The sequence below is a fragment of the Condylostylus longicornis genome, unplaced genomic scaffold (assembly GCF_029603195.1).
Source record: "Condylostylus longicornis isolate FDR11 unplaced genomic scaffold, ASM2960319v2 ptg000023l, whole genome shotgun sequence".
NCBI lineage: Eukaryota > Metazoa > Arthropoda > Insecta > Diptera > Dolichopodidae > Condylostylus > Condylostylus longicornis.
This window is the reverse complement of record NW_026577992.1, coordinates 1,739,951-1,760,348: the sequence shown is the minus strand read 5'-3', so window position 1 is coordinate 1,760,348 and position 20,398 is coordinate 1,739,951. Positions and strand designations below refer to the sequence as shown.

Here is a 20,398-nt window from a genome sequence, read left to right as displayed (position 1 = left end):
CAAAAAATGCATAATATAACTAGAAAAATAAAAACAAAAAGCAAGAATACCAAAAGAGAAATAAAAACAAGAAATTTTCCGCTACAAATGATCTAAGTATGTATGTTGATGAATTTGTTTGTTTTTATCCTTTTTCTTACATTAATATGGTATATTGTACATGTTACGTAACAATGTAGTTACACTAACATAAAGCCGTCTTTAAATTTCAGTTTCTTTATGTTTCAACATAAATTGAGGTACACGTGTAGGTGTTGATAATGAGACTTTGCTATTAGAGTAAAGAAAAACAAATATTTTAAAGAAGTGTAAAAGAAAATTAGAGCAAACTAACACAGTCATTTTGTTGGCCTGCAACAATTGATTGTTAGGTAAATTAGCAATCTAGATGTGATTTTTAAAAAGTTCTTAATTTAACAGTTCTGTATTATTATTAATTACCAACTGAATCTTGCATAATTTGGGAAGGCTAACTAATACTGTTCAAGCATCATATAATGAAATTGAAAGTAAAACTCGAATAAGATTTTCATTATCGCGAGACAACCTAAATTTTAATTTGTAATACTTAATCGTATTTGCCGCTCTACTGTTAGTCGTATAAAATTAATCAAATTTTCTAGATTGAGCTTAAAATTACCTTTTTCAATTTTTTTAAAAAAAAATGTGGAAAAAATTATATATGAACCTTTGCAATTCACAAATTTTGCGAAAAGGAAAAACCAAGATAGATGCCCTTTTAATATTCAATGCTTTAAAAAATCTACACTAGCACAATAGAACCGTGACGACCATTTCGTTTCACTCTGTACTTCCTTAATAACAAATATATTCAAAGTCGCGTTATTTTAATCTTCATGAAAAAAATTACAAATGATATCTAAGATTTTCCGTGCCATTAAACTCTCAATTATAACCATAAAAAATTAAAGGCAAATTTCTAAAGTACATTAATAAAATTCAAATTGTTTCTGATCTATAAACATTAATCTTCCACCTAATTTTATATCTAATTTAAAAAAACAATGTAATGAATGAAATTGTGAATTTACTGTATTCAAAATAAAAAGGACATAGCATAGCTATTTGCGAATTGTAGTAATATTTGATGAAAATTATTTTTCTCAATAATTTTTTTTTTAGTTTCTGTATGTGAAATTTATTTACGATGTTAAATTGCATTTATTTTTTTATTTTCCTTGACATCCTATACGTTATAATTATTTTGTTCATATGCATAGAATCAACAACCAACGCGTCATACTTAAATGTGAACAAATTTACATACATAATGCAGATACATTGTATACACAAATGCACACATCTTTGTATACAAAATTTAATTGCTGTCATATTTAAGAAAATAATACAACATCAAGGAAAAGAAAAACAGAACATAAAAGAAAAGATAGGAAAAATAATAAAAATAAATTTTTATCAACGGGGTAGAAAAATAAAATTTGAAACTTGAGCTTGATACGAGTATTACTACTTTACTATGTATGTTATTTTTACAATATAAAGAAAAGTGGAAATATTAGGAAGAAATTGGAGCAGAGAATTTCATTTTGGTTTAACTTTCTTATATTTATATCTGATACATATAAGGAAAAAAAATATTGCTGATGATAAAAATTACCTTGAGAAAAATAGTTCAAGTATTTTGTTCCATAAGGAACGATAAAATATGCGAATATAATAATATTATGTAAGAAAATCTGCTGTAAGCACAATATAATAACATTGATTCTTCCCGTAAATTATAAACAGGAAATTCAGTAAACTTTTTCCGATTAGAATGCTAACAGAACAAAAATATGGCTCGACATTTAAGAGAAAAATCTTGTTTCTAGAATAAAATGTGCGGATATTGTAATTCATACATTTTTTCTTATAAAAATTTGAAAACAATATAAAGGAAATGCCGAATGAAAGTTTATTTAATGAAACGAAGGTCTTTTTCTTGGAATTAATAAGCTGTTTTAAATTATTCATATTTTACAAAATTTTAAATTTTCTATTATGCGTTCTTTACTGTAAACTCTTTGAAAAAATCCCTTAAATTCTCTTTGAGTAAATAAACAGAAAAATTTGTTAAAATCATTTGATCAGTAATATTCTATTGTTAAGAAATTAAAGTAAAAAAATTATTGTGGCGGAAATTCTGTATGAAAACAATACCATCCTTTTCATTCTATTTTAATACCAAGAGAACAGTAAGAAAGTTGTTATGATATACTATTATACAATATATGTATATTTGTGTGTGTATACTATTATAATATTTTACTTATATTCAATTATACATTTAAAATGTTCATTTTAAGGCAAAAAAAAAAAAAAATAGAAAAATAAATAAAGTAGAACATTGTTCAAGTACATGTTCTGATTAATGCCAGTGGTTGTTTAAATAATAATAAAAAATTTATATTTTTTTGAAATTAAAATTATTGGAACCTTAAAAAATTCTGACATTGATTTTGATTCCCTGTTTAAATAAAGTTTTAATTTTGTTCTATGGCTATTTGTTGAAATAATGTGAAAAGTGTTATAATATTTTATTTTTTTGCCCATAATTGATTTGAAAATTTTTTATGTTGAAAAATGCGGCATGGATTGCAGATGCTCGTACATAATGAGTTCGCATTTCACTTTATGTTTTATACATTTCGAACGTCAAAAATGTTTGTATAACTTGAATATTAACTACAAGATTTCCCTTAATTTTGATTTATCAAGAGAAAGTATTTTCAAAGCACTAAAATCGTTTGAAAATTGAATAGAGTGCTGCAATACTCGTAAGTATGAAATGAATGCTATAAAAAATTTTATTGACACTGAAAAACTTAAAGAGTAAATTGTTAATATTGTAAAAAAAGTATAAATATTCTGAATAAACGGAAATAGGTTTCAAGATTCATAGTTTTGTTCATTAACGGTTTCGAACTCATTAATGGTTTTGGTACAATATTTTCAGTATAACAAATCCATTATTTTTCTGAGCTTCCAGAATAATAGTTCTTTGACATTATAATTATTCATAGATATTTCATACAAAGAACTTGGGCCTTACTATCTAATTCGATTTTCGTGAAACAATTTTCATATTGGCTTAAATGGAAATGTAGTATCATACAGATTGATTGGCACTACTTTCCGTTCTTACGAATGCGATAATATTGTGCATTAAAAATAAGAAATTTTCTCAAAAAATTATTATTTTTCGCAAGTTGATTAAAAAATATTTTTATTATACTTTTCGATAATTTTGTTATTAAATAAAATTTAAAAAAAAAATATTAAAACTTTCTCATAATTTTTGATATTTACAGAAAGCATAATTAACTTTTTTCTGTAGAAATTTGTAATATATGTAACATTCTTACACATATTGCTTGATTTTCAAAAAACTTATAAAAACAAGCATCCTTCTTTGCAATATTTTTATTAACTATAATTGAAGTTATTCATTAGAGAACATAAATATGCTAGCTGTTAAACTTCAAATAAATATAAAAAATAAATTCACGTTTTAATATTTGTCTAGTAGGTTTTTTCCTTGTTTTCCAAAGTTTTGATGTTGTCTTAATTAGAGTAACATTATATCAAATGTAATTATAATATTATATAAGTACATACAGCCATACATAGTATATGTGAATAAACGTAGAATCATGTGAAATTTTAAATATGCCGTTTGTAATTTTGAAAATTTATAAACCTAAAAATGCTTATATATTTTGTGTATTGTAATAGTTAAATTCTATACAAATTGAAATGCATAACATTAGGATATTACGATTTCCGATTTTAATTATATGCTTTACAAATGAAATAAAATTTGTAAAATATCCGAAATAATTTTATTTTTACGCTCTGATGTTTAATCTATATGATATTTTTAAAGTTTATTTCTCCTAAGATTAGTAGAATCAATAAGATCAGTTAATAAATTTTGAGTAAATTTTGAGTAGCGAAGCAAAATTTTATAGGTTGACATTTCGAGCATAAACAAATTTTTAAGAAATTTTAATTTTCTATTGAAATGTTAGATTCCGAACTATCATAGCTTCCTAAAATAATCTAAATTAGTTTTCTTTACTATAGTCCTTTAAAGAGAAACACTCTAAAAAAAGAGATAAGCTATGTACAAAAAATTTTTCATGATAAGATAACGGATTATTGAAAATAATTGTTTACGAATGTAGCATAAGTCTATTCGATTATTTTTAAAATTCTTAAAGAAATTATACAATAAGGCTTCAGATAGACATAAAATTTTTTGTTTCGCAATCACTACTTGATTGTAAGATCGCTGCGGCCACATTACGGCACTAAACTATTGTGTCAATTCAAATCGAGTTCGTTTAATAAAAATTGCAATGAGTTTGATTACTAAACAGTATGCGATCATACAGTTTCATGTGTGCACCCTTGAATATAAAACTATGGAATTCGAATGAGCAATCAAGCAGTTGCAAAACTAAAAATTGCATGTTCTATACTCAGAATCATGTATAACATTAACGTATTACATAATTTGCATTTCAAAATTTTTCGATTTAAAAACATTTTTGAAATTATAAAAAATTTGACATTTTTATTTTCCTATAATATATTTGTGTGAATTTAATTCAGTAAAAAATTTTTCATACATAATATATTGATACATATTGTTATTTACGTGAAACATAATTGCTAATTATTATGTACATAATTAATGTATATAAATATAATTTAAATATTTTTCTTGAAATTAATATCTTGTTTACTTCAATTATATTGTAAATCAACAAAAAAAAATTATTGGGTTTTTCATTAAAAACAAAATAAGACTGAAACTCCGACTTTTCTTTTAGAAGGTATTTTTAATTTTAAAGTAATTGATTTAAGCCAACGTTCTAGTTTAATAAAATATTCTTTCAATTAATCGAAAAGTGATTCTTTTGAACGATATAGACTTAAACAATAACTTATCTCTTAACTACAATTTTTGGTATTCTCAATTCAACATTAAAAATCCTTATTATAAATTTCTGGGAAATTTTATTTAATTGAAAAATGTTTCTAAAATTTTTATTATTTTAGAGGATTCGTGGATTTTAGTATGGTCAAATAATGTTATTAATGGAATACAAAAAATTTTAATATTGCAAATTATCAGGAAGATTGCGCTTAAAATGTTATGTTATTAAATAAATATTTTGAACAGAGAGACAGACTAACAAATATCAATGCTAGGGACATTTTTTTCTTTAATATATTTAAAACACACTTCGAAAAATAATCCATAAGGCAAACGATAAGAGATATAGCATTTTTTAACAATTTTATTTTGTAAACCAAAAATCTTTCAAATTATAGAAATATTTTTTTGTTTAACAAACAAAAATATTTGTGTTAAATAAATTTTTCGTAAAACATTTTCATTACCTTCTGTTCCTTTTCTCTATTATCATAACTCATCCTGTTCATATACTATGTTATATTTGTTTTTGTACCAATCTCGTATAACATTATTATTAGATTATGAAACAGAAAGATCTATCTCTATACTCTATTTGATAATATCATTTCTTAAAGTCTACGCATAATATTCCAATGGTGTTTATTATTTTATTGTGTACCACTCAACTAGATATGATACACGAGCATTTGCGGTACTATATACACACATAATCATATATATCTACATAATATTATACTTGTGTATTTCATACATTAAAATATTGTTTGTTTCCCTGGTTTTTTTATTTTTTTTTGATGAATCGATTTTTAAATATCTTGTATCGATTCATTAATCATTTCGATTACTTTGTGCGGTTCAATAAATTATCCATTCATTTCTTATAATATTGAAGTTATGTTGAAGTTAAGCCTCTTTTGTTAATATAAAAAAAAATTTTTTTGATGAATTAACTTTTCATTTACACACACTCTTCACTAGACGGATAACGACAATACGAGTATAATAAAGAAAAAGAAAATTTTTTTTTTGAATATGTTATTTTTACCTATTTACTTACGAGTACATAATAGCAAGTTGCCTATGGTACCTACAGATTTGTGATATAGTATACATTGAGTATATAAATGCGGTCAAAATGTGGACTCAATTGGAAGAAGAATGAATGTCGTTAACATCATATACACTATAATTATAAACTATGTGAATTGCGTTATAAATCAAAAGAAGCCTAGTTTGTTTTTGTATTATTGATTGAAATTTTTTGTTATTGATAATATCAAACAAAAGTTTAAGACAATTTAAAAATGGTACGAGTAGATTATAGAAGATTCAATGCTAACTGCTATAAACGACATTATTTTCAAATGTTGGTACGAACAGTAATAACACGTGCCTATAATTAAAATTTTCGCTATTATGAAATGGACATTATTGATAAATAAATTATTCTGAAATTAATTAGTAGACAAAATCCATTTAATTTAATTTAATTAAAAAATAATGTTGGTACATTAAAACGTGTATGTACAAATATGTTATTTTAATTTCATTTGCTTCTCAAATTCGCTCAATAACCATATACATACTACGACACTGTACGAATTCAAATTTTCCATTTTCAGATCTTTTGTGTGTAAAATCTTGAATTATCCGGTACAATCCGAATTTTTGAATATAATGAAGATTTGCATTTTTGTAAAATAATAAGTCCATTGTTAAACAACAAGTAATTGCAAGTTTGATGGTTGAATGGTGCACGCATCATGCACATTAAACTCTTCTTAATAAGTGAAAAAAACTATGGACAAAATTTATTTGTAACAGTAGTCGTTATGAAAATGCAAGGCAAATTTGAGCATATCTTCCAATGAGTTACTGTATTTATAAATTACATAATCAGATATAGGTCAATGAAAACTTTTTACTTCAAGATTCCTAGTCAAAAATTTGGACATAATAGCTTAAATTCGATAACATTTTCTGGAAAATTTCTATAATATTTCTGAAATTCATATAAGTTTTGGCTTTCCTATTTTTCTAAAATATTATTTTATATGCAAACTAACCTCTTAGTAATAAATTTGAAATTTCAATGACAATTTAATTTTTCCTAAAATCTACTGTATTTTCTTGTATGAAAATATTTTTCATATCCTTTTAATGAAAAGCGTAAAAAGTTCAAAAAATTTTAAATTTTTCAGACAGAAAATTTTTAATTATTAATGTAAGCCGATTTATTTTCAATTTCATTTTGATTGTTAAATATTTTATTTTAAAACTCATTTTACTTTTCATTTTAAGCCAAAGCAAATTACTCTCATTATCCTTATTTATGTAGATACTATTTACAGTATTGTTATGGTTACAAGAGTTTTTTTCCAAAAACATTATTGCTAAAGAGAAATGAAATAATTCATAAAAAAAATTTATAATTCTATAAAATTGAAAATTCCTGCAGCAACTCCAAATAATATAAATTCTATACTGTACTTATTTAGATGGTGACGAATTTCAATTTTTAATTTGTTAAATGAAATTTAATTTGGGAAATCTGTTAATCTGGAAATTTGCAAAATTTTAATTTTCGAATACTTATATTGTTCCACCTTTTCAAATTTAAATGATAGTAAATTTTCTACAAAGAAATGCTCTAATATACCACAATAAAAGTGTTAAACACAATATTATACCACATTTTTCACAGCGTTATAAACAACTTTGAGCATTACATTTTACTACTATAGCAGTTCTTTTCAAAATTATCACAAATTCATAATTTTCCCATGATTCATATTGCATTCGTTTTAAAAATTACAAACGTCTTCTACTTTAATTTTCCGAAAAATTCAGTCATACAAAATGATGAATTTTTGAACGTGTGTTCGTTGTTGTAATATCACACATTTTTGAAAATTTACTACTTTCACATAGTTCTTGAAGTAAGTGTAATGCTTCGAGCCCTTTCTCATTATTTCAGACTATATAATACTCGAGAAAAAATAATCATCGAGAAAAAATTGTATCGAATAAAACATGTAACAAATTCCCAAGATTTTATGGTAGTCATTTCAGTACAGATTTCATGTTATGTAGGCAAACACGTCGTTTTGTGTAGAGTTGTACTTCTAAATTTTTTGGATCCGGAGATTTCATTAAAATTTTGGAATACATTAAAATACATTAAAAATAGCTTTGTATGATTTAAGCAAAAGTACTTATTTATAAAATTTTGCTAATATTTAAATTTTTTCTTTTTTGTATTACAGATTCACCTCGTTGTAAACCTGGAACTGAGCAAACAACTGTTGGTGCTATTAATTCACAAATTTTAGTGAAATGTGAAGTTGATGCTGATCCAGCCGATTCTGTTAAATTCAGTTGGACATATAATAATACTAGAAATGTTTCTCCAGTAAGTTTTGCCTTAAAAAAATATGCTTTTCATGAAAACTATTTTCAAAATTTGGATTCCTTATAGTTATTAGAAATCAATTGAAAACAGTCATATTTCCGTTACAAAACATAAAATTTTATTAAATAAAAGAAGTCAATTAAAACCAATTTATTTTTGGAATTTTTCTCAAAAAAGTAATTTTTTGAGTAGTGATTGATTTTTCTGCAAAATCACTGAAAAATTTCCAACAAACCTAAAACTGTTTTTTGCTTACTTCATACTACCTATTTTTACTATCTATTTTTACTTGATTACAAATATTGAGGTTCATTGCATTGCTAATTTTGAAAGTAATTTAGCACCAAATTGTAAATTTGCAAAAAATTTTAAATTTTTATCATCTTAGAACAAAAAATATTTTACATAAAATGTTTTTGCTTAAAATATTAGAGTTTTTCTTTTAGAGTAAAACTTTTTATTCGAATATTGCAATTTCTTTTTTTGAATCTATAAAAACATGTTGAAAAATTTTTATTAGTTGGGTGCTGCTATCCTTTTTAAAATTTGTAAAAAATTTCACTGACACATGAAACTATAGAACATTTCTTTTTTTTTGTTTTTCACTATTATTAAAAGTGCTAGTCTTTAAGAATTTCTCTTCTAACTGTAATAAATCAGAACCGAAACGATATTAGCTTGTAATCCAAAATGCAAATCACTTTTGAAATAGTAGACTTGTTAAATTTAAAACTAAAATATCTTTTGACAATTATTCCCGTAATTTTTTTCCATTGTAAATTTTCTTGTTTTGTTTTTTTTTTATTTTTTTTCATTTTTTCATTTAAAACTTTTAAAGTTGATTTCGAAAGAAAATTTTATTATTTTCCAAAATATTTTTTATATTCGATTGCAAGAAACCAATGGTGAAGTAATCAGAGAATAATAAAACAAAAAAAAACTTTTTCAACAAAATTGCATATTTTTAGGGGACGAAAGAAGACAAAATTTGAATTAGTGAAAAATTGTTTTTGGAGGTTTTCAGTTCTCTACAAAGAAATAATTTTAAATTTTAATATTTTTTTCTTCACTCTCCAATATTGATCTTTTTTAAGGATGTCATTAATGCTTTAAATTATTTCTAGATAAAACTTGTATAGAAGAGAATATAATTTCTTATATTAAGAACTCTACATAATTATAATAATATGTTACATGTAAATTTTATATACTAACTGTATGTTAATGGAACAACGATAGTAATGTAAACATGTACATAAATTTTGTAGCTAGATTCGAATTAGCTTTTGTATTTAAAAAAGTTTCTAAACTTATTCAAAGTTAATAATGCCTATATAATATATTAACATGAAAATGTACGAGTATACGTATACATAGATATGTAAAATAAATAATATATGAAAATGTAACATGAAGAAATCTTGTAAAGTTTCATAGGTATTAAATAATACAGTTATAAGTCATGCTAATAATAACTATTCTGACATTGTATATTATTTTATATTATGTAGGTACATAAAATTTATACATTTATATATTATTATATTTAGGTCAATGAACATTTCTAATATAATTGGAAAATAGTTTTTATGGGACAAGAATGCAATTGTAATGATACCATATGGTATAATTTGCAATGACTAAGTTTTTCTAATCCTATATAAGTACACAAAAAAATTAAAACACGTACGTATGCATACATTTATATTATACAATTATACAAATTATACGTACATACACATACAAATACAATATAGTTTCAACAGGGAATAATAAAAAAATTTTTTTTTGAACTTTGATTGTTTAAGGATATTAAGGGTTATGAAAAAATTTCGAAAATTTGTTAAATTAGTAATAACAATTAAATGAGGTTCCGTTAGCCTTGGTAATTTTAGTTTTGTTTTTATTTTTATATATGCTTCTTGAATTTTCCTATTATAAAAATTTTCTGTATATTCTCTAAAAGGTATATAGCACCGTACCTATTTGAATAACAAAAATCATATGAAATTATTTTAGTTTTTGGGGATAAAAAAGAATTTCATAATATTGAAAAGGAATTTTTATTTCAGTTTATATGCTTTTTGCAAAATTAAAATGGTATTCTAATTTTAATTTAATCTTTTATTATAGCACATATAATTTTTGTTTGATTTTGTAGTAGTATGAAGGTTAAATTTAGTGTATATGAATTTTTGTTCTCTATAAAAAAAAATTTCTTTTAATCTTTATGAAACTTTTATCTGCATTGTATTGAAACAAAAAAAACAAAATTCAAGGATAAAATATGATAATTTTTAGATAAATACAATTTCTGTTAGGATTTTAAAATGATTTCTAATATAAAATATCCAAAATATTTAAAAAAAATCAAAATTTACTTCAATATGAAACTAAATAACTTTTTGATCATTCACTTGTAACGAAATCCTACAGTTATAAAGGTATTTAGGATACTTTTTGTACATTTCAAAACAAATTGGAGAAAAATGTTAGCAAATTTTTGGAATGCTCATATTTCTGGTATTATAATATTACCCTAGAAATTTCTGTCCAACCAGAACGTATTTTTCTCCCAAAAGTATGCAAATAGAAGTTTCCCAAGAGTTAACAAAAGATTGTTATTAACGAAACATATTCTTAGTTCTTCTTTTTTTTAGATCAGGTGTTTTCATTACTGCTATTTAAAATCCTTTTAACTGGGATATACTGTTTTACAAAACTATTATCCGAATTTATTTACTGATAATATATATACAGAGTGATTCAGAAAGGTATACAACAACATATATCATTGATTAGAGGATCGAAAATGGGTAAAATTTTTGTTCCAGACTGGGTGCCAAATCTCAAGGGTTTCCGAGTTTCAGGGTTTTTAACGAATTTTCACGAAATTTTTTACTTATCCAAGTTTTTTCTTCTAAATCACCCTGTATATATATTTCGAAAATTAACATTATTGTCACATTCATATACCGCAATTGTTTTAAAAAACTGTATTTGCCATTAGAAAAATTTAATTTTTTTTGAAAAATTTAAGTTTCGTCCAATATTTTCTTTGATAATATTGGACTGTAGAATTAAGAATCAGACAATAATCTCATTTTCACTTATAATATAAATATAGTACAAAAAAATATTAAGAAAAGCTCGTACGGATTTGATTGACATTGCATTATTTCTAAATTATTTATAAAAAATTTTTATTTCTTGCACTCATGTAAACAATTTAAATTCATAAAGAGTATAGTTGTAGGTTTATTTTATGGATTTATACACCTATCTAATAAAAATATAACATAAAATAAAAATTGAGAATAGAAATCCATTCATTACATAATTACTTTTAAATCAAATTAAATATTAAAAAGTAAAATTTAACCATAATAAATTAGAAAACTTTGAAAAAATTTCAAATAACAAAATTAAAATGTAAAAAATGCATATTTTGCTCGAAACTTTTATATTTTTCTATTTTTTTTTTGTCTACTTTATTTTTCTCTATATAAATTTCTGTTTTTGGTATCTAAACTTCAATCTGAATATAAAAAAAAAAAAAAAAAATAATTGCATTTTCATCAAGTTTTTATCAGAAAAAATTAAATTAAGAGAAAAAAATTTTTTTTTCGTATTTTTTTTTTATTTTTCTTTCTTATTTTTTATATATAGGTTTTGAACTCTCGTACTCAATCACATGGACTTGTCAGCACAATGCAATATCAACCACAAACTGATTCTGAACTGATTACTTTAGCATGCTGGGCAAGTAATGCTGTTGGACGACAAACAACACCATGTCTAATTCATATATTGCCTGGAAGTAAGTATATTTTATAAATAACGTATAAGAATATTCAGCCATAAAAATGTTTGTTTAATATACTACAATTAATATCGATATTATATACATACAAGTGTATACATTAATGCTTGAATACATAATACAAGAAAAATTGTATATGAATTTAAAAAATTGAACATATTAAAGTCAAAATAACGCATTATTTCCCAATAAATTACAAGAATATTTAAAAGTTAATTTTCTCCTTATTTTGCTCCTACTCACTACATTCATGTACTTATATATAAAAAAAGAACAATGCTTGTGTATAGCTGTACGTAAATATATGAATCAATAGCCATTTGCAAAAAAAATCTGGTTACTTATATATACATACAGCACAATTTATATTATGTACGTATATATGAGAATTCACATAGCTTTGAATACAGAATTTTAGATATTATTTATAAGAATTAAGTGAAGGGAAATTTATAAGAAAAGTTTCATGAAGTTTAGGTTATGACAGCATGAGTTAAGTAACTTATGTAGCTATGGTTATTAAAATTTTCTGTTCTTTTAAATTTTTTTTTTGTTTTCGTTTATATATAAACGATAAGGATGTGTTGAAAGAAGTCACAGTATTATAAATTTAAAGCTGCTGAAGGAATCATAAAACTCTAAAAGATCCATTATAAATTGTAAAAAAAAAAAGCCATTTAGAAAAAGTTATTTTAAATATATATATATATATATAAATCTATATGTACATTTATATATACCTATAATATAATAATGTTGTACATAGCAAAATTGTATTTCTGGCTTAGAGTAAAAAAAACTAGAATTCATGTAAATTATTTTACGTAAATAAATAAAAATGCAGGTAAACTTCTTAAACTTTTGCATATCTATATGCTTATATAATAATATGCTTGCATTTGAATGACAAAAACAAAAACTTGGATAAATTTAAAACCAAAGTTTAAAAAATTGTATTAAAATTTTGTAGGGTAAAAAAAACAATAGCAATTTTACTTTGAAAATAATTTTGTAAGTTTTAACAAAAAGTTAAGAAGTTTTCTGATGAGTTCTCATAACTCTATTATTTTTAAAGTAATTTTTAAAAGAAATATGTAATTAACCACACATACATACGTACATTTATATAAAAAAATGACCGACATAGGGAAACTTTTAAATATTAGCCATTGAAAATATGTCCAATATTTGTATACAATAAAATTTCAGTATGAGAGTAATAACATCGCTATGTACTTTAAGTCTCAAAATCAGTCAGATTTAAATTAAAATTAAGATTAACACACTCCGCTTCGGTAATTCCACAAACCAATCTAACACTGCTAATTGACTTAGGTGATTAAGTCAAGTAAAGTGTGAATATTTTTGAATAAGAGGAAGTTATAAGTTTTTTCTTTTGAGTTGTCGTCGAACAGGAAAATTACTCCAAAAATTAAAGAAAATAACAAATAATATATATGAAATAAATTGTGACTCTTTTTGGGTGGTAGTGACACATTTAATTTTGTTTTTAATTGTAAACCCAAAATATTTATAATCGAGACGGACGGACAGGCTGAAAACAACAAAATTATGCAAAATTATGAAAAATATTAAATATTTTCCAAAATATTGCATAGTTCCTTCTCAGTAACAGCTAATTCTTAAATTCAAGTTAAGTAAATTGTATAAATTTGATGAAATTTTTGATTTCCTATTGGAATTTTAAAAATAATGAAATTAATTCAAAAAATTGTTACAATTAATATAAATTCAATAATTATTATTTAAAAATCATTAATAAAATTCGGGGAATAAATTCCATTTCTTTTTCTGAATTTCTCAAAACTACATAAGTTTTAAGGTTTGCACTGAAGTTTATAAATTTTACTGTCTAAAAAAATAATTCTTTGTTGTCAAAAGAATCCACAACTTCAGATTCTAATTTACTAAAAAGTACTTACTTTAATTCATAAATCTTAATCTTAAGTATTTAGAAATTAATTAAGCACATGTTCTTTCGCACATCAGATACTGGGGTTTCTTTTCAAAAACTAAAAAAAATATTTTATTTATATACAAACTATTAATTTCTATAGAAAAACATTTTTGTTTTTTAATACTTTCTCAAATAATATTTACTTATAATAACATTTTCTCCCCTTTTCGCAATTTTTTATGTTACAAGCACTTCATCCACATTCTTATAATTTTAAAAGCTAACAAGAAAATAAGGTTACAAAAGACGAAGTTTATGTGTGTGCATATAAGAGACCCTTTATGCACATACGTTATATAAGAAAAAAAGAATCAAGTAAACTTAAAATTATCCATTTCTAATAGAATCCTTTACGGATCACTGAATACTCAAAATACATGAATAATATTAGCATTGTTATCTTGTAGCATATAGAAACAAGTATAACAAGCTTTCTTATTCTTCTTTCAGAGAATCTGAAAGTTACAATATATTTAATATAAGAATGCTACTTTGACTATAATTAGAGCTAAATAAAAATATTATTTATATTATTTTTTTTTTAAAGAATAAAGGTCAGTCTGTGTATTTGATTAAAACACACGATGAGAATGCATTCATTTTTATATAAAAGCGTTTCTATAAAAATTATAAGACTAAAGAGGGAAATTTCTTGTAATGAATCCTTTATAGAAAAGGATCACTTTTATCATATTTTTTCTGTTCACTAGATTTTGTAACGTTAAAAAAGTTTCAAGTGACTTTTCTTTTTATTTTGCTTTTTTATTTTTTCTCTCTTAGGAAAGACTTTCAAGTGGAATAAAACTTTATGACTTTTTGGTGTTTTGTGCAAGTTTTTCTAGATATTTTCCTTTTTTTTTTTGAACATTACTTTTCTTTTTTTTTTTAAATAAAAAAAAAATTGAGTTTTTTTTCATCTTAAGTTTTAAAAAATATTTTCATTTTCTTTCTATACACACTTTAAGTTTTCCTTTATTTCTTTACATAAACAGATTTTCCGAGAAAATTTAATTTTCTTTATTATAAACTTTTAAGTTTATACTAACACATATACGTACTTAAAATGTTTTCTTTTTATGTGAACATAAACAAATGCTGCTATCTGCATTTACACATGGGTACGTAGCTGTGTAACATAAATAAATATTTATTTGTATGTATGTACATTCATTAAATTAAAGCTTTCATTCAATTTTTTCTTTTCAAAACAAAAACAGAAAACAGGACCTTATCCTTCTAAGTTAGTGACGTCGGGTTTAATTTAAATTTAATTTAAATATGAAAAGTGAAAAAGAAAATATTCTGAAAGTTTGATTTTCTTTTAACGTTTTAGAAAAATTAAATATTTTTCGTTTTTAAAATATTTTTTTTTGTAAATTTATAATGAAAATTATAAGAAAATATTTTAGACGAAATATAAGAAATATTTTTGCAAAATTTTACTGAAAACGTCCAATTTTGAAACAGTGTTGAAAACATAAACCAAAACCCAATGTTTTAGTACTATGCATAGTAAAAATGTCATGAGCGTTCTCTATGAACACGGCTTCGACAACCAGAACGCAAAATAAGCCAATGTTAATCAACAAAAATGTTATTCAGTTAAAGGAAAAGAAGTAAAAATTTGTAGTCAAATTTTTTTTTTCATCGGGTTTTTATTAGTCACGACTTCTATAAATGGAATACTGTAAATATATTATTCTAGGTCCAGAAATTTATTAAAATTAATTAACGAATTTTCATTCGGTTTTTTGAATTTTTCATGTAATATTCATTGAGATAAGTTTTCCAGGATGGCAAGTTCGAAGTTTGAATCCGACCTAATTTAAGTAAATCTAAAAGGGGCTAGGGTAATATTTTACTTCTGTCAATAAAAAGACAGCTCAAGATACATCATTTATGTACAAACAATTCAACAAAAAGTACTAGTAAAAACTCGCTCTAACTGCTGCTCTTTTTCTTGTCGTTAAGTTTATCCTAATCTCTTCTAGAATAAAACTGTCAAAATTTTATTTTAGCCGCAATCGCATGAGCTTCCAAAAGTCGCAAATTTACCAAAAAAAAATTTTCATCATACGACTGCAATCCCTTTAAAGTTTAGTTGGTTTTTTTGAAAGCAAAATGTAAATTTGTTTTTTGAAACGGTCTCTTAGAAAATATGAATTAAATAACACATTTAACAAACATGTGGTTTCGCTGAAATTACGGTTTATTAACAAAAATAATATGTAAATATGCTTTTTTACAAGTCATGTTTCGATTTACTGCGTCATATGTTCGATTATGGTATTTATCTCTAATAAAATTATCTCTGACATATGGATGTGGATAATTTTTACTTCTTTAATTAATTGTTCTTCTTGAAAATTTTCCTCGAAAACCCCGATTTCTTCATAGCCTATCTTCTCTGTCGCACAAATTCTTTACACAAATATCAAAATTACTTTCAGTTTGTGCCTCAAGTACGCAAAATATTCAAGCGAAAAAGTAAAAAAAAAAAACCTTACAATATATTCCTATTCAAATTATTTTTTTTGCTCAAATATAGAGACAATTTAATAAATGTATTCAAATGTATTCAAATATATAGACAATTTTCTATGAATTATCTAGGATAATACAAGATTCTCAAAATCGTAGAGCCAATCTACACCCAATTTATTATTGCATAAAAACCGAAGTAAGTGTATAATGTATTTTGTACTTAAATATAAAAAACAGAAACTGGAGAATTTAATATAATTCTTTGTCATTGATATTTTTTTAGTTTCAATTACCATAACCAGAAAATTTTAAAACTCCCAAATTATAACCAGAAATGGAGAGGAAAAAAAAAGAAAACCAAAAATGAAAATGCAATCCTTTTTCGGTTTTTTTCGAATAATTTCCGGTTGCAAATTTTTACTCAAGATGAAATATCCTGAAATTTTAATTAGAACCATAAAAATGTCTAATAAATTCAAGGATTTAAGTAATTCATGGGCCCATTATTTTACTTATCATTTAATTTAGTCTATACTTGTTCTACTTGCATAATATATACGGGCAATAAAAAAACAATATTCATTTAATTGAAAAACAGGGTAAAAAGCAAATCCTTTATATTATGCAATCCTATATGAACCAAACTGTAACAATTTACTTTGATCTGAAAAGGATAATGACTTGGATATAGTCTGAAGCCATTAAATTTATATTATACTCGTAATATGTTTTAAGTAGACTTTTCATATTCATATAAGAAGAATATTTTACAAAGATAAAGTTAATGATTATTTTTTTCGTCTTTTTTTTGTTCTTTAAAACCTGAAAATTTTTAAAAATTTAAAAAAAAAAACCCTCATATTACTCAAAAGTTTTCAAAATGAATAATGAGTTAAATTACTTTTAAGCAACTTCTGCTATAATCTACAAATTCATTTTTAATTAAATTTGTATTTTAATTGAAATAATGTGCAATTTTACCTACATATATATGCAAATTTTCTATTACTGTATTCCAATAATTTCATCCCGACACATAAGAAGTTAAAATTTAAAATTTTAATAAATGATATGTCATTTTATTTACAGAAATCCCCGAATCTCCGAAATTTTGTGAGCTTAGAAATGAAACAAGTCTTGAAGTTGTTTGCATTGCCGGATCAGATGGTGGCCTATCACAACATTTCTTATTAGAAGTAGTTGGTGGAAATCCAGTTGATTTTAATGAAGTTGATAGTGAAGTTTCAACAATGAATGATCAAGTAATTCTAATAATATAATATTATTATGAAATCAATTAATGTTATTTCATTTAAAATAGGCTACATTAGCTCCACTTTATCGACTTGAAGAAGCACAACCGCTATTTCGATTGAATAATTTAGAGCCGGGACGTGAATATCAATTAATGGTTTATGCTGTCAATGCCAAAGGAAGAAGTGAACCACCTGTTGTTTTAGATAGAATACGTATAGGACCACAACTTTTAGGACCATATGGTAAGTTTACTGGGTCACAAATAAAAATAAATGAATTTATTGATGTATTGGATTTACAACGCCGAATAATTTGATTTAAAAAATAGCATATATTCTGTAAGACGTACAAATTATTGCCTATAGTAAAATATTCAATATTAAATTGGCAATTTAAAACGAATTGCCTCTCATTCAGAAATTGTAGATAAATACGACATAAATACAATCTGGAGGCAACACAAGTCAATATATGTGTCCCTGCTTGGTATTAGGAGAACAGAGAATTTGGAGTAAATGACGGCTTAAAAAAAACGAATAATATTCACATTTAATATCACATCATTAAAAACAAATTAAGAAGGTTCTTTGAACTTATAAAATATTTTATAAAAGTCTTAAAGTATTTTTAGAGCATTGACAACAACGAAAAAATATAAGAGAAACAAACCTTGTACAAAAATTAAAATATTTTAAAGAGTTCTTAAGAATCCTTCAGTTTATGAATAAAGTCCTTACCATAAGATAAGATTAAAATAAAAAATATTCCAGGGAATTGTTGAAATAATAAAGCAAATATCTGCAACACAATATTTTTATTCTAGAAAAAAAACTCAAAAGGTCATGTAGAATTTCGATTATGTCAGTCAGAAAACTAATTTTATATTTATACCGAATATAGCTTTCATTTTCATGTTCATGTCATAATAGTTACGTTCTCATTAATTTAAGTCCAAAAAATTATTATTAAAATAAATTCATTATTAAAAAGATACTTGAAATATCTTGACAAAAAATACCATCCTTAATATAATTAATAAAATTTTTTTTTAATATGACATTTAACAAAAAAAAAAAATATTGACATCATGACAAACGCAGAATACTCTAAGATACTTGATTCTCAATGTTTTCGCAAAAAAAAAAAAAAATATAATAGAGAAATAGTGAAAACATCGTGGAACAAAAAAATCCCATATATAGCTAGTTTTTATTTTATTCAGAAAAAAAAACAGAATTGTTAAAATAACGTTTCATAAACACCTACATATCCTTTTCAAAGCAAATCAAATAATAATAATAAAAGAGAAAATCTATAAATAATTCCACTTTGTACAATATGTCCTTTCTCATACAAATGTTATTTATTGGAAACCTCTTGACACTTAATCAACCAAACTAAAGAAAATAAAGAATAACACAAAAACGCAAACTACCTAAGTACATAAAAAGTTAAAAGTTCTATGGAATTTCTTTAATATCGGGTGGTATAAAAATGAATAAAAGAATAAAGAAGAATAAAAAAAGAAAGAGAAAAGCAAATTACTGTCCATCATCAAATTGAAAATTAATAAAAGTTTTCTATACCAGAAACCTAAAATCTAAAATGAAAGAAGAATAAAAAGTATGGAAAAACTATGCAATTGGCGTGAGTTAAGTATCAAAACTATTGAGTGTAAAAACTTTTAAAAGAAAAAAAAAAGCAGGTTTATTTGCTATTGCTTGAAAACGTTCACATTTTTGTTTTGAAAGGTTTTTTTTTTTGCTTGAATTTTGGTTTCTCTGTTGTATTTGACTGATTAATTAAATTTATTTGGCCTAAATTTTTTTTCCAGAATAAAACAAAAAAAATCTGATGTGGTCAGCACCTAACCGACCGTAATCTATGTTGTCTAGTTTAGTGAAAATATTACAGAAATATTAAGAAAATTCGTTTTAAACACTTCACTCTAACTTTAAGGAAACTAGTAAGCTTTTTGTAAACATACCTAAAAAATTGTTAATTTGGCTCTTAACACAGTTTCGCTTTATGCCATCCAAATTTCTTGAAAAGTTTACCAGTTAGTTTCGATAACAACCAGAACTCAAATATTAAATTTCAAGAAAATCGGTGAATTATTTCTCCTTATATGAGAAAAAACCTAAAATGCGAGACCTAAACATTCGAAAAATCCGCATAAGATCCAGTTCCCGAGACATGACATATTCCAAAAGTTGATTAATCCATGACATAGCCGAAGTAAACTTGCATATAAAATGTCATTAAAATCAATTCAGCAGAATTTGATATACGCGTGCACATATAGATCGGCAAACCGACAGACCGACAGGCCGACAGACAGACAGACCAACATCTCTCTAAAAATAGTTCGTTTACGCTTTCCTACTATTGAGAACTATTTTTCCACCAAAAATTTGACACCCAAAATTTGGTGACATCACATAGCCTACCTTATTGTATGCAAGGTGGTCGGTA

At 24.2% G+C, this 20,398-nt stretch overlaps 1 protein-coding gene across 1 annotated transcript in view; it reads left to right on the top strand.

The window, feature by feature from the left end:
- Positions 1 to 20,398, top strand: part of LOC129606992 (B-cell receptor CD22) — a 122,282-nt gene that overhangs the window by 52,755 nt on the left and 49,129 nt on the right. Inside the window, exons 10-13 of the mRNA XM_055517664.1 lie at positions 8,236 to 8,381; positions 12,051 to 12,201; positions 17,756 to 17,928; positions 17,988 to 18,165. Of these exons, the coding sequence (XP_055373639.1) occupies positions 8,236 to 8,381; positions 12,051 to 12,201; positions 17,756 to 17,928; positions 17,988 to 18,165 (648 nt within the window). The remainder of the gene's footprint in view (positions 1 to 8,235; positions 8,382 to 12,050; positions 12,202 to 17,755; positions 17,929 to 17,987; positions 18,166 to 20,398) is intronic.